The 15,227-nt window shown below is 36.9% G+C and overlaps 1 protein-coding gene across 1 annotated transcript in view; it reads left to right on the plus strand.

Moving 5' to 3' along the window:
• RYR2 (ryanodine receptor 2) overlaps positions 1-15,227 on the plus strand; it is an 805,653-nt gene that overhangs the window by 170,893 nt on the left and 619,533 nt on the right. The window contains exons 2-3 of the mRNA XM_045294222.1: positions 3,958-4,077; positions 13,745-13,849. Of these exons, the coding sequence (XP_045150157.1) occupies positions 3,958-4,077; positions 13,745-13,849 (225 nt within the window). The remainder of the gene's footprint in view (positions 1-3,957; positions 4,078-13,744; positions 13,850-15,227) is intronic.

Genomic DNA, 15,227 nt, shown 5'->3' on the forward strand with positions numbered 1-15,227 from the left:
GGCTGCCATGTGGCTATTTTGCCAGGATATGAGTTTTATCAATGGTGTCCCGCTTTACCAATGTTAAAATCTGGTCACCTTAGATTAAGAGCAAGTTTCAGAATCTCTTTTGACATCCACTTTGATCTTTTCTTTCTTTTTAAAAAAAATCATTTTATTGGGGCCTCGTACCATTCTTATCACATTCCATCCATCCATCCATTGTGTCAAGCACATTTGTGCATTTGTTGCCATTATCATTCTCAAAACATTTGCTTTCTACTTGAGCCCTTAATATCAGCTGCTCAGTTTTCCCCTCTCCCCACTCCCCGTCCCTCATGAGCCCTTCATAATTCGTAAATTATTATTATTTTGTCATATCTTACACTGTCAATTGTCTCGCTTCACCCACTTTTCTGTTGCCAATCCCACAGGGAGGAGGTTATATGTAGATCCTTTCTACTCCGCCTTCCCTTCACCCTCCAGTTATCACCACTCTCACCACTGGTCCTGAAGGATTCATCTGTCCTGAATTCCTGTTTTTCCAGTTCCAATCTGTACCAATGCATCCTCTGGTCTAGCCAGATTTGTAGGGTAGATTTGGGATCATGATAGTGGGGGGAGGAAGCATTTAGGAACTAGAGGAAAGTTGTATGTTTCATCATTGTTACCCTGCATCCTGACTGACCCATCTCCTCCCACAACCCTTCAGTAAAGGAGTGTCCAGTTGCCTACATATGGGCTTTGGGTCTATGATGTTCTTGATGTGATCCTACATATCATCCTGTCTTCTGTTATTACTCTCAATACATCAAATCTGTTTCTGAAATCCAGGTGGGTTATACTCTAGGCTTTATTTTGCTTTTTGTGGTCTTGTTTTTATGTTTTTCAGCTTTGAGGTGAACTTGAATATGAGCAATTGATGGTCTGTTCCACAATAAGCCCCTTGGTCTTACTTTAGCTGCATCTATTGAGCTTTCATAGTCTCTTCCCACCGATATAGTCAGTTTGATTTCTGTGTCTTCCATCTGGGGAAGTCTAACTATATAGACACCGTTTGTGTTATTGAAAAGGAGTATTTGCAATGAAATAGTCATTGTCTTGCAAAGTTCTATCACCAATACTATTTTTCCCAACTCCTGTTCTTTCCTCTTTATTTACAACTTTTGTATTCCAATAACTAATAATTATCAATGTATCTTGATTATATGTTTAATCAATTTCTGATTGAAGAGAGTAAAATTCTTCAATTACTGTATCACTAGCTTTATTGGTTGTTTTATAAAATTTGATTAATAATTATATAGACTGAATTCCCTGTATGCAGATAGATATTGTCCTGTTACAGAGTGTATTCTAGTTCACACTAGATCTTGAAATGTCCTCTTTGATGATGAATTGGATGTCATTCATTGGGCACTCATTCATTGGTTCTATCATTCATAGTAAACTGTATCATTGTCTGATTCAAAATGGCCCAAACTAATTCATTTTGATCAGTAACACATAGAATATTGATTTTTATGTGTCTCCTTTCATTTTTTGTTGACTTCCAATTTTATTAGAGTTATAGTTCATTTATTCCAGATTACAATTAATAGATGCTTATAGCCATTTCTTCTCATTTTGAGTCACATTCCATCAAAAACGAAGGTCTTAAAGGCCTGAAGGTAAACAAGTGGCCATCTAGCGCACAAGCAACAAAGCCCACATGGAAGAAGCATACCAGCTTATGCGATCTTGAGGTTTCGAAGGGATCAGGTACAAAAAATCATCATCATCAGAACAAAAAATCATATCATAGTGAATGAGGTGGGGAGTGCGGAGTAGAGACCCAAAGCCCATTTGTGGGCCACTGGACATCCCCTTACAGAAGGGTCTTGGGGAGGAGACAAGCCAGTACTGGTACGATGTAGCAATGATGAAACATACAACTTTCCTCTAGTTCCTAAATGCTTCCTCCTCCCCCACTATCATGATCCCAATTTTACATTACAAATCTGGCTAGACCAGAGGATATACACTGGTACAGATAGGATCTGGAAACACAGGGAATCCAGGACAGATGATCCCTTCAGTACCAGTGGTGTGAGTGGCAATACTGTGTGTGTGGAGGGAGGGTGGGTTCGACAGTGGATACTAATTACAAAGATCTATGTGTGACCTCCTCCCTGGGCGACGGATGACAGAAAAGTGGGTGAAGGGAGATGTCGGACCGGGAAAGATATGACAAAATAATAATTTAAAAATTATCAAGGGTTCATGAGGGAGGGGGGTCAGAGAGGGAGGAGAAAAATGAGGAACTGATACCAGGGGCTTAGGTGGAGATCAAATGTTTGGAGAATGATGAGGGCAATGAATGTACAAATATGCTTTACACAATTGATGTATGTATGGATTGTGATGAGTTATATGAGCCCCCAATAAAAGGATTTAAAAAAAAGAAATTCCCAAAGACTTTTTCCATTCAAGTCACTTAGGTGGACTCTATTTTGAGAAGACCATTCTTCCTCAGTCTTATTCTGAGGACCTTCTGACCTGAGGGGCGCATCTTCTGGCACTCTCTCTGGCAACGTTCTGCTGCTGCTCATGAGCTTTTCCGTATCCGATGATGTTGCGTTGTTATCAATATGGATTTCAGTAGCTAATTCCTCTGAAGTGCACAACGTATTCCTTCTTTATTGTCTCTTCTTAGTCTGGAAGGTCTTTTGAAACCTGGTCACAGGCTGATGACCCTACTGGTAGTTGAAATATGAGTGACAGAGCTTCCAGCATCACAGAAACACAGCAGCCACCACAGAACATCAAATTGACAATTTGCAGGGTTTGGGCTTTAGATAATATTTTTCATTTTCTTCTGTTTGGTTTGTCAATTGTTCTGTAAGTGTTTGGTGGAATTCTTCAGTAAGACATCTAGTCCAGGCATTTTTTTTTGTTTCTGGGAGAAGTTTGATCACTGATATGATGGATTCCATTTTTATGAGTCTGTTGAGACTTTCCATTTCCACTTGAGTCACTTTCTGTAGGTATATGCGTCTAAGAAATGGGAACATTTCATGTGGTTTATCCAATTGGTTATGGTTCAGCTTTTAAAAAATAACTTTATATAATAATTCTTTCTATTTCTATTGGGTCAATGAGAATACTTTTCTTTCATATTTTTAGGGCTATTTTTGTCTTCTTAGTGTAGCTAAAGGGTTATTTTATTGTTCATGTCAAAAAACCAATTTCTAATTTTGCTGATTTTATTTTTAGAAATTTTTTTGGGCTGTGATCTTTACTATTTCCTTTATTCTAGTAGGCGCAGGCTTAGTTTGAGCTACTCTTTCTAGTTTCTGGAGTTTTTGCATGCGCCAATGATTGAAGTCTTTCTTCATAAAATTTCCTCTGAATACTCATTGTATACTGTGTTTTGTTATGTTGTGTGCTCGTTTTCCTTAGAAGCTAGAACATGTTTAATTTGTTTTTTGACTAATTCCTTGATTTATTGTTGGTTTAATAGTGTCTTGTATAATATACATTTGTTTGCTCATTTTTTATTTATTACTGTTAGTTGTTTTTTGCTTTGCATCAAATCAGTTCTTGGTAATATTTGATATCACAGCAACATAAGAGGTAATTTCTTATTATGTGATGCTAATGTGGAAGTCTTGTAGTTTACTGTTTTGCATACACACTTAAGTATGTAATTGTGCTAACGTGGAAGTCTTGTAGTTGACTGTTTTGCATACAGATTGCCTAACGAAATAAGTAATGATCACGAGAGATCCATGACTTATCTTGAATGTCAATGTCCCCAATCCTTGTTACTTTTCTGAAAATATAAAATGCTCTTGGAATGGATTCTTTAGTTTAGTTGAGAGTTCTGATGTGCTCACTTTTAAAATGTACAAAATTCGCATGTTTTAAAATCTGATTTCGACTTATCTTGTCATGTCAAATCTGACTTTTCTTCTCCCCCCTTCCACGCCTTCACAGGATGATGAAGTAGTTCTGCAGTGTACAGCAACCATCCACAAAGAACAACAGAAACTATGTTTAGCAGCAGAAGGATTTGGCAACAGACTTTGTTTCTTGGAGTCCACTTCAAATTCAAAGGTAGGATAAATTTATTTGTGGCTATTCAGATATCTACATTTTACTTAATGCATTAAAGTTATTAATGAGCATTGTACTATTTTATGTGGAATATGTAACACTAGGGTAGGTCACAAAGTATTGCTATTAGGGTCCCAGTTCATACACGCACAGGTTTATTAAAAACAAAGTATGTTTAAATATTTCAGTATATGGTTGCCAATGACTGCTCTTAGTAAAATATTTTTCACAGTCGTGAAAACTATATGTGATATTTGTCTTGTTTGAGTGTAAAAGAATAAAAGTATTAGGTTTGAAATATTCAGTAGGCTGACAATAAAGAGAAGTTACACAAAATAAGGTTATTAAACATTGGACTGCTAACTAAAAGGTCTGTGATTCAAACCCACCTACCTCTCTATGGAATAAAGATGAGGCTGTCTTCTCCCATAAAGATTTATGGTTTCACAGCCCCTAGGAAGCAGTTCTTCCTTTGTCGTCCAGGAGCTCTATGAGTTGGAATTGACCCAGTGGCAGTGGGTTTGCTTTGGTTTTGAATGTGCACTCCCTCCAAGAACTCTGCAGTCGAAGAGAGTCTTGTCACTAGGTGAAGTTGTGGTGTGCTGGACTTCTGAGGGATTTGAGCTTCTTTTCCCACCTGCACTATTCAGAGTCCGAACAGCTTTCCTGAATGATGATGGACTCGTCTAGCTAATAAAAATTTTTACACTTTCACATGCTCGTTAATGCCCTCATAGGGACTTTTAAGAGAAATGTTTTCACGGCAAATGTGATGCCATTATACTGGGACCTAAATTAATGGGTTTTAACTATGCAATGACAACCCTGAGCTACTGACATATTCATAGTGGGTGTTAGCTTGCTAGGATGGAATGCACAAGTCAAGGTTTAACTATTTAAAAAAAAATCATTTTATTAGGGGCTCATACAACTCCTATCACAATCCATACATACATCAATTGTGTAAAGCACATTTGTACATTATTGCCCTCATCACTCTCAAATCATTTGCTCTCCACTTAAGCCCGTGGCACCAGCTCCTCATTTTTCCCCTCCCTCCGCACTCCCACCTCCCTTATGAACTCTTGATAATTTATCAATTATTATTTTGTCATATCTTGCACTGCCTGACATCTCCCCTCACCCACTTTTCTGTTGTCTGTCCCCCAGGGAGGAGGTTATATGTAGATCCTTGTAATCGGTTCCCCCTTTCAAACCCACCCTCCCGGTATTGCCACTCACACTACTGGTCCTGAAGGGAATCATCCACCCAGGATTCCCTGTGCTTCCAGTTTCTATCTGTACCAGTGAACATCCTCTGGTGTAGCCAGACTTGCAAGGTAGAATTCGGATCATGATATTGGTGGGGGTGAGGGGGAAGCATTTAGGAACTAGAGGAAAGTTGTATGTTTCATCGTTGCTACATTGAATCCTGACAAGGTTTAACTTTCAATAATGTTCTGAAAATAAAAGTATTTGCTAAGATGCCTCATATTATGATAAATATTGGTTGAGTCATTCTGAGGATTTCTGTGTTATTCACTTTTTCATGGTGGAAGCAAAAAGGTGCTGGTTTTTGAGTCTGGGAAACTCTGATTTTTCGATCCGGGTTTTCACTTAATTTCTATTGAATTTGGAAGAGTCATTTGATATCAAATACTTTCTTTGCATTGAGTGTAACATGGAGAGAGCTGCTGTGTTTACTGAGGAGGGTTATTGAAACCACCACAGAATACGACTTATAAATAAACAGTAAAGATTTGGGATAATTTTTTCCCTCTTGTTTTGGTATACCAGTTTGCGGTTGAGTCAACTCCTACGTGTGGCGACTTCAAATGTTACAATGCAAAACTGTCCTCCATATAATAACAATAACTTACTGTCCTTATGTCAATTCTGACTCATGGCAATGCTATACGATAGGGTAGAAGTGCCCCTGTGGGTTTCTGAGGCTATAACCCTTTAGAAATAGAAAGTCCTTTCTCCTCCAGAATGGCTACTGGTTTCGAACCACTGAACTTGTGGTTAGCAGCCCAATGCATAAGTACTATTCAACCAAGGTTCTTGTCCTGCAATTGTTTTAAATTATTTTTATTTAATTAGATCGCCAGGTTTTGTTTTTTATTTTGAGATGCCTCTGAATGGACTAAACCTCTAAACTTTTCATTGGCAGCATGAACTAACTGTTTGCACCACCCAGGAACTGCCTGGAAGGGCTATTAAAAGTTAAAGACCTAATACAAGATCTAGTTAATTTAAAAAATATTCTTCATTTTTTATCATTGTTACAACCCTCCTAAATGGCTGCATTCCCGTATTCTAGTAAACATGGCTTTCTGTTGGTAAAAGGCCGATTGTGGTTCAGTGGCAGATTCTCACCATCCACGCACGAGAAACTTGAGTTTTATTCCTCACCAATGCAATTTATGAACCAGATGAACCGTGGTGGGTATTTGCTTGTTGCTGTGAGGCTGAAAGGAATTTAGTTGAGCTTCTAGAAGATTATGATAGAGTAGGAAGAAAGCCTGGTCTTCTTCTTCTGAAAACAAGACAATGAAAATCCTGGGTAGCACAACAGTTTTATTCCCATAAATCATGGGATGGAACAGACCGGAACAACAGTTTGTTTAGTTGTTCACAGGATCAGCACAAGTCAGGGTTTCTCACTGGAGCCGACATCAAGCTAGTAAGATGTATTTTCTTATGTGTTCAAAATGGCACATATATATATGATTTTTTACATTTGCCCATTTTTTTAGCATCAAAAGGAGATGGGAGGAATACATAGAATCAATTAGCACCAAAAAGGACTAATTAACATTCAACAATTTCAAGAAGTAGCATATGGTGAAGAGCCAATGGTACTTAAGGAAGAAGTCCAAGCTTCACTCATGGCATTAGTAAAAAACAAGGTTCTAGGAATTGGAAGAATACCAATTGAAATGCTTTAATAAGCTGATGAAGCATTGAGGACACTTACTTATTTATACTAAGTAATTTAGAAGACAGCTACCAGGCCAAACAATGGGAAGAAATCCATATTTATGCCCATTCCAAAGAGAAGTGACTCAGGAGAATGCAATATCATTAGTAGCACATACAAGTAAAATTTTGTTGAAGATCATTCAACAATTTTTGCACTAGTATATTTATAGGGAGCAACAGTTGCAGCAATACCTTGACAGAGAGCTGCTAGAAATTCAATCCATATTCAGAAGAGGATGTGGCATGTGTGAGATCACCATCGATTTCAGATGGATCTTTGTAGAAAGCAGAAAATATCAGAAAGATGTTATTTATTTATTTTACTATACAAGCTCTTTTGACCTTATGGATCATAACAAAGTGTGGGTAACATTGAGAAGAGTAGGACTTCCAGAACACTTCATTGTGCTCAAGCATGACTTGGACACAGATCAAGAGGCAGTTGTGCCAACAGAACAAAATAATACTGCATGGTTTAAAATAATGAAATGTGTGTGCCAGGATTATATCCTTTCACTATACTTATTAATCTGTATGCTGAGCAACTAATCCAAGAAGTTGGACTATATGAAGAAGAACATGGTATTCCATATTGGAAAGTTTGTATATACAGATGACATATATACAGATGAAACATTTATATATACAGAAGGTTTATATATACAGCAAGATCAAGGACTATAGCCTTCTATATCGATTTCAACTCAATATAAAGAAGACAAAAATCCTCGCGACTGGACCAGTAGACAACATCATGATAAATGGAGAAAAGATCAATGGCATGAAGGAAATCAGTTAGCTTGGGTCCACACTCAATATTCATGGAGGCAGTAGTCAAGACATCAAACAATACATTATTGCATTGGGTAAATCTGCTGTGCAAAAACTCTTTAAAGTATTGTAAAGCAAGGATGTCAGTTTGTGAACTGAGATCTTTCAATTACCTTATATGCAAGTGAAAGTTGGACAATGAATAACGAAGATCAAAGAAGAATGGATGCATTTGAATTATGGTATTGGTGAAGAATGTTGAAAGTACCATGAACTGCCAGATGAACAAACAAAACTTCTTTAGACAAAGAAGTGCTAGAATGGTCCTTACAAGCAAGGATGGCACGACTTTGTCTTATGTACTTTGGTCATGTTATTAGGGAACACCAGTCCCTTGGAAAGAACATTATGCTTGGTAAAGTAGAAACGCCAAAAACAGTCACTGCTATCGAGCTGATTCTGATTCATCGCAACCATATAGGATTGAGTAACCTGTCCCTGTGAATTTTTGAGACTCTAACTATGGCCGTAGAACTCGTGGTTAGCATGCTAGCTCATAACCAATATGCAACCACGCTACTTGCTAAAGGAGGGAGTCAGTGAAAAATAGAAGAGACCGTGGGAAGATGCATTGACACAGTGGATGTAGTAATGGGTTCAAACACAGGAACTGTTGAGAGGATGGTGCAGAACGAGTCGCTGTTTTGTTCTGTTCATAATTGCTAAGAGTCAGAACTGACCCAACAGCATCAGCTAATAGACCAGATTTGTGTGTCTCATTTCAAATTAAATGAGTTTTCAGAAGTTTTTTGAAAACTCATATAAATATAATAGGAAAATTAAATTAGGATGTTGCCTACTCAGGAAAAAAATTCATTTTAGGTTCAATATGAGTTTAAAAGACAAAGTTAGTTTCACACATTCTAAGTAATCAGTCTTAAAAGTAAGCTTTTTGGAAAAGGAGTTGCGTTTTTATCATATCATCATACGATGTGTTTATTTCTAAAAATGTAAAGTTATATAGGTTAAAACAAGGTGTTAGCCTGCTAGGTCTTCAAGTTGCTCATCCGAATTTGAATATCTTATGACAAATGAATTGTTAGTTTTTTGTATCGATTCATTCTGAGCTGTGTGAGTTGTTTATTGTTACAAGTGTATTGTAAATTGGAAAAAAGTAGAGATGAAATGCTTCAGATGGAAAAATTCTGTTGAACAGAAATGAGTGGTTTAAACTAGTAATCTCTGATACTTTATGTCTTTTTTACTTTTCTTTATGGATTATGCTTTGTTTTAAAAAGAAAAAAAATAATTTGTGAAGGAAGTGAAATTGGTGCAACAATGTACTTTTCACAAAGTACTAGAAATTTACCAGACCAATCATTCTTTAACCATGTGTAGCCATAAACGTACACCATTGTGTAATGTGGATGAAATCAATACAAACTGATGTTAGCTTGGAGAAAATAGAAGGATGATTATTTTAATAACTGGTAATAGTATTGAATCTCATTATTTGATTAAGCCTGACACCAACCATTAGATTCTATTATGGTATTTGTCACATGAAATATTTAGAAATATGTAGTTTTATTATCAAATCATTGTAATCCTATAAAAATCCAGCAATAGGAAACCAATCAATATAGGGCATGTAGTGAAAGATGTTGTGAATAGAAAGAGTGTATTCGAATCTACTTAATCCATTGCTTTTAAATGCTTTGCTGAAATTTTTTGTTTTTAAATGTTGACTCTGATTTTCTAAAAAATATCAGCATAAATAAAAATATTTAGACCATCGCGTAAATCAGTGTTTTCCAGTGTGGGCAATACTGCTCCTAACAGGTGCTGGAGTAATCCAGGTGCCCTGGTGTTATAGTGGGTATGTGTTGGGCTGCTAACCACAAGGCCAGTAGTTTGAAACCACTTGTTTGGAGAAAGACAAGTCTTCCTACTGAGTTAAAGAATTACTTTCTTGGAAACCCACTGGGGCTAGTCTACACTGTTAGGGTGATTATGTGTCAGAATTGGCAGTGAGTTGATATTTGCATTCAGAGCTCTGGTAATGCAGTGGTTTAAACTCTTGGCTGTTAACCAAAAGGTTGGTGGTTCAAACCCACTAGTCTCTGTGCTGGAGAAAGATGTGGCAGATATCTTCTGTAAGGATTACAGTATGGTAAACCCTATGGGGGCACTTTTCCTTTGTCCTATAGGTTTGCTATAATCTTTGTTGTAAAGTAAGATGACAGGAACAAGAATATGGCAAACAAACAAACAAATCTACCTAGAAAATTCCTGTGGAACAGGGGAATCTTTGGGAAAATATTCATTTCTGGGATGGGATTATGGTGAAATACTATGGCTTGAGTTTTATGGAAGCATAAAAGAAAAAAAGAAATGAAAATCTTACTTATTGCAGTAAATGTCAATGGAGTTGAACATATCTGGCCGCCTCTGGCTTCCCTATTGCCACAAGGCAGGGGTCAGACATGCCTCCTTGCTTCATCCTTTGTCATCTATTCTGACACCAACCATTCCTCCCCTTTCACTCTACATCTATGCTGAGTTCAATAATTCATTGCACTGGCCACACAGAATTCACAGAGAGCATTCACTATTAATGGAGTGTTTTAGGGAAGTCAATAGGTGACCACAAGTTAAAGATCATCAAACAGTAAGGATACAGTCATTGGTCTCTTACACCAGCTGCCAAGTCTATATTTCCAGTTTTCATCCTTTCAGCCACATGCTCCCTTGCTTCCATGGACCTGGAAGCCAGCCTGCCTGTCCCACTGTCCCACAGTTCCATAGTCTTGGGCCAGATAAGAAGAAGGTACCTCATAGTTTTTGCCATGCTCATTGAGTCTCTTATACACAATGCTGATATATCTGGTTTCTGCAATCTCTTCCACTTCAGAAAGAGATCTTGGCCATGCTCTCCCAAGGCCCTTGTGGTTGCTGCTTCAAAGATGGCTCATCCTTATAGCTAGGGTGGTGGTAATGACAACCGACCAATCCCCTCTCTTAGTGTTGCACATATCCTATTTGCATAGCCCTTTAACCTCCAATCATTTAGTTGGGGTTACAGAGACGTAGGTGCAAGAGCTGTATTAAGAAAGTTATTCCATATGCACATATCCTATTTGATATATATTTTTTCAGTATACAAGTAAATTGGATAAACACCACGGATTTATTGTCACTGGAAAAAAATACACATTTTAAAGGGGTCTCTATGTGGGAAAGATAATTTTCAATTATTTGCTAAGGTAAATGTTGGTGGTTTGAATTCACCCAGTGAAGCAGTGGAAGAAAGACCTGTTTACCTATTCTTGTAAAGATTATAGTCAAGGAATCCCATGGAGTAGTTCTACTCTGCAACATGTAGGGTTGACTGAAGTTGGAAGGGACCGACTTCATGGCCATGATTTTTTTTTTTATTTTTTTTAATTTTTTTATTTTTTTAAATTTTATTTATTTATTTATTTATTTTTAATCAATTTATTGGGGCTCATACAATTCGTCACAATACATAGATCAATTGTGTAAAGCACATCTATACATTTGTTGCCCTCATCATTCCCAAAATTTTCTTGCACTGCAGCCTGGTTTATGTCTGCCAGCTGATAAATCTTAAAAACAAAAAAGCAAAAAAAAATCTCTTAACTTTTGGACAAGTTGGAGGTTAATATCTTCATTGTTTGCAAAAAAATGTTGGTCTCAAGAAGTTATAGTTCTTTGCCAAACATCACTCAACAGATGGAGTGACGAAACAAAAACAAACCTGCTTTAACTCGGATCATCTGTTCTATACGAAGTGTCATCTAAACATTTCTGTATGAGTATTTGAAAAAAAATCTGTGATTCTGAGCTTTCAGTTGGATGTAAGAATTTTTAAACTTAGGCAGATAAAATTATATTTCATTGACATTTCAAGTTCAGGATCACTAATTTGCTTTAAGTATTTTCTACCTAATAGATGAAGAAGCTCATGCTGACTTACCGACAGTCCCTTCCCTCATTATGCACAGACCCTGGATTATATATGTGCTGAGAAATTGATTATACTCTTTCCCTGTGCTTTTACTCTATCAACCACTTATTGTTGAAGTTTATTTTTACATACCTGTGTCACTTTGAAGGTTAGTTAGGACATAGTTCAAAAGGCAGTGTAATAAAACTGGCTTTGGTAATTGACCCTGTTGTTCTTGTTGCTATGATTTTGGGCCCTGGCTCATGTCAGTCACACACACAATAAGATTAGACCTTGTGATCCATATGGTTTTCATTGGCTGCTTCTTTAGCCTTTCTTCCTAATTTATCTTCATCTGGAAGCTCTACCTATGAAGGTGGTGTCAATATTATCTCAGTTTTCTTTTTTACAGAGGGAAACTATGAAAATAAATTCGAGGTTATCATCTTTAATGGAGCATGTCAGCAGATCTGTTCTGTCTCCCATAGAGCTACTGACCTTTTGTTTACCAACAGAACACATAATCATTGCACCTCCAGGCCTCCTTGGAGCCAAATGATTACATGCCAAATTAGAAACAAAATATCATTCTAGTCTTGAAAAAACAAAGTAAGACTTATCTCTGAAAACATGAGAAAGCTTTGTGTAAATGCATGTTTTGTACCGATTTCTTTTTGTATTTATTTAAATTCAGTATTCTTTTGAGGCAAGTATTACTTTTCTTCCCTTTTTGTTTTGTATTAACAGTCTTCTTGCTAGGCTAAGAATGAATGCTATAGAGTGAAATAAATCTAGGTTTTAATCCTGGTTTGAACATTCAGTGACACTCAATCTAAAAGAAACAGTGCTAATGCTGTCAGGGAAGCAATGGAGCCGCTAACTTCTAGGTCAACACTCAAACCCATCAGCCTCTCTGTGGGAGAAAGATAGCCCAATAGATGGCTGCTATGCGTTAGAATCGACCGGGTGGCAGTGGGTTTTGGTGGGCATCTGAAAAAGACAGAGCTTTAGAAGCATGTTTAATGCCTCTGCTTAGTCCTGTCCACACAGTGTATATACTATGAAACATGTAAGAGCCAGAACTTTATGGGACTGCCTTGTTTTTCTGAGTCTGACAGCAAGCTTTAGAACACCTTTGACAGGTACAATTTTATTACTTTTATCACTTCTCAATCACTTGTTTTAGTGGAAAATACTTGAGTTTTTTCTCTACACAGGTTCTGACTTTTGAAAATTTTGCTATAATAATCTTTACCATTGACTATCACAGTAGGTATTGATAAAGCTTTGAGTGCAGTGCTAATCAGAGTATGCACACAATACATGATAGCTATTATTTTAGCAGCAATACTATTTTAAGGTGGTTAGGGTGGTACCACTTGACTGCTAAACCCAAAATTTTTGTGGTTCAAGCCTACCCCGTGGACCCACAGAAGAAAGGCTTACTTCTATATAGTCAAGAAAACCTTACAGAACAGTTCTACTTTATAACACATGGTGCTGCCATGTGTTAAGAACCCACTTGATGACAATAGATTTGGCTTACTTTTTGTTGCTATCCATGGAGCCCTGGGTGCTGCACATAGTTAACATGCATGGCTACTAACCAACAGTTTGGTGGTTCAAGTCTGTTCAGAGGTGCCTTGGAAAAAGATCTAGCAGTCTAGACATTGAAATCCTATGGGGCATAGTTTTACTCTGAGATACATAGGGTCACCATGAGCCAAAGTCAACTTGACAGTGACTTGTTTGGTCATAGATGTTTTTTTCTTCCTGGTGTGAATAATATAAATGATAAACTAAGCTGATTATTTTGAAGTTCATATTAGAGAATCTACAGATACTCCTTTTTCTGTGATAGAAGCTGAATTGCAAGAAGGTTAACTAGATTTAACTGATTAATTTAAAGATGCTGAATTTGACTTTACCTTTTCTGAACAGAATGTTCCACCAGATCTTTCCATCTGTACCTTCGTATTGGAGCAGTCGCTGTCTGTCCGGGCCCTACAGGAGATGCTGGCTAACACCATGGAAAAATCAGAAGGGGCAAGTACTTCGTTTATGTGCAGTTGGAGTATTTTAATGACGTCAGCTACTGCATAAATGATTGCTTTCAAACGTATGGAGATTTTCTTTGCTGAATGAAATCAATTCCCTTGGCTTGTGATTTCCTTATGTTTAACTTTTTGGGTTTTTTTTTTTTTTGCAGCAGACCTGTAATGTATAAAAGAACTTAAAAACAAATATCCAACCTTCAGTGACTTATGTCTTTGTCTCAAATAGAACTGTCCTTTGACAATTTGTGTATATCGTTCATTTTTGGAAGTGTATTGACTATATTTACTGCTTTTTACATGGCCATTTGTCATTAAACTTTATTTTATTTTTCAAATACCTCTAACCATATGACTATATGCAAAGCTTCTTTATGGCAAGTGAATTTCATGACACTGTTACATATTTTAAGTAATGGAAATATGGTGTTACTGATTTTTTCAATTGCAGTTTTGCAAAGAGCTGATTATTTTCTTTTTAAAATTAAAGTGATTATTTTGTCTTCCAATGCAAACATCATTTTTTGAATGGTTATTTTGGTTATTTAATCATGTTCCATGAAACTTACTAAGACTAATTTTGGGAATGTTACACATGCTAAACCAATATATGAGACCTTAGAATTAGTCAGGAGAATGAAAGATCAAACTTTGTTTCCTGATGTGCTTTTTGGTGAGTGAGGGTGGGGGAGCAACAACAGTATAATTATTAAGGGTTGGTGTCTGAAAAAGTATTATCAGGAATAAATATAAATTGTATGTCTTGCCCTTATTACTCACATTATAACTTTTATTATTGTTAATTATAGTTCCAATTTGTTTAAATACATAAATTAGAAAGAGGTTGCCCAATCACCAACCCCAATTGTGTAAATGGTGTCCAATCACTTGAGTTTAATCTGTATAAGTCAGTAATTCATATATTGTGGTCTGAAACTGGCTTATAATTGTGTAATTTTCTTCTATGCCACTAGCTCAATTAATGGCACTATCAATAGAATACCTTATGCCCTGGGAGGTGATTGATAATGTTCTCTATCATAAAATGATAATGATGTTTCTAAAGTGAAACACACACACACACACACACACACACACAAACACACACACACCATAGATTATATAAATGGATTTGGGCTTGCACCTAATTGCCCCAATCTAAGAACAATTAGTCCTTATGACATACCCCTACTCCATACTCCATACTCCATGAAGAGATCACTGAGGACATGGGTGCTATAGCAAAGTGTGGTGAAGAAACTAGATGGTGCTGGGCTATCAGAAAGAATAGTGTCTGGGGGCCTTAAAGGCTTGTCTTTAAACAAGGCATCAACTAAATCCACATGGAACAAGCATACCAGCCTGCATGA

Source organism: Echinops telfairi, unplaced genomic scaffold (genome assembly GCF_000313985.2).
Source record: "Echinops telfairi isolate 266 unplaced genomic scaffold, ASM31398v2 ScPeMD7_3509;HRSCAF=4178, whole genome shotgun sequence".
Taxonomy (NCBI): domain Eukaryota; kingdom Metazoa; phylum Chordata; class Mammalia; order Afrosoricida; family Tenrecidae; genus Echinops; species Echinops telfairi.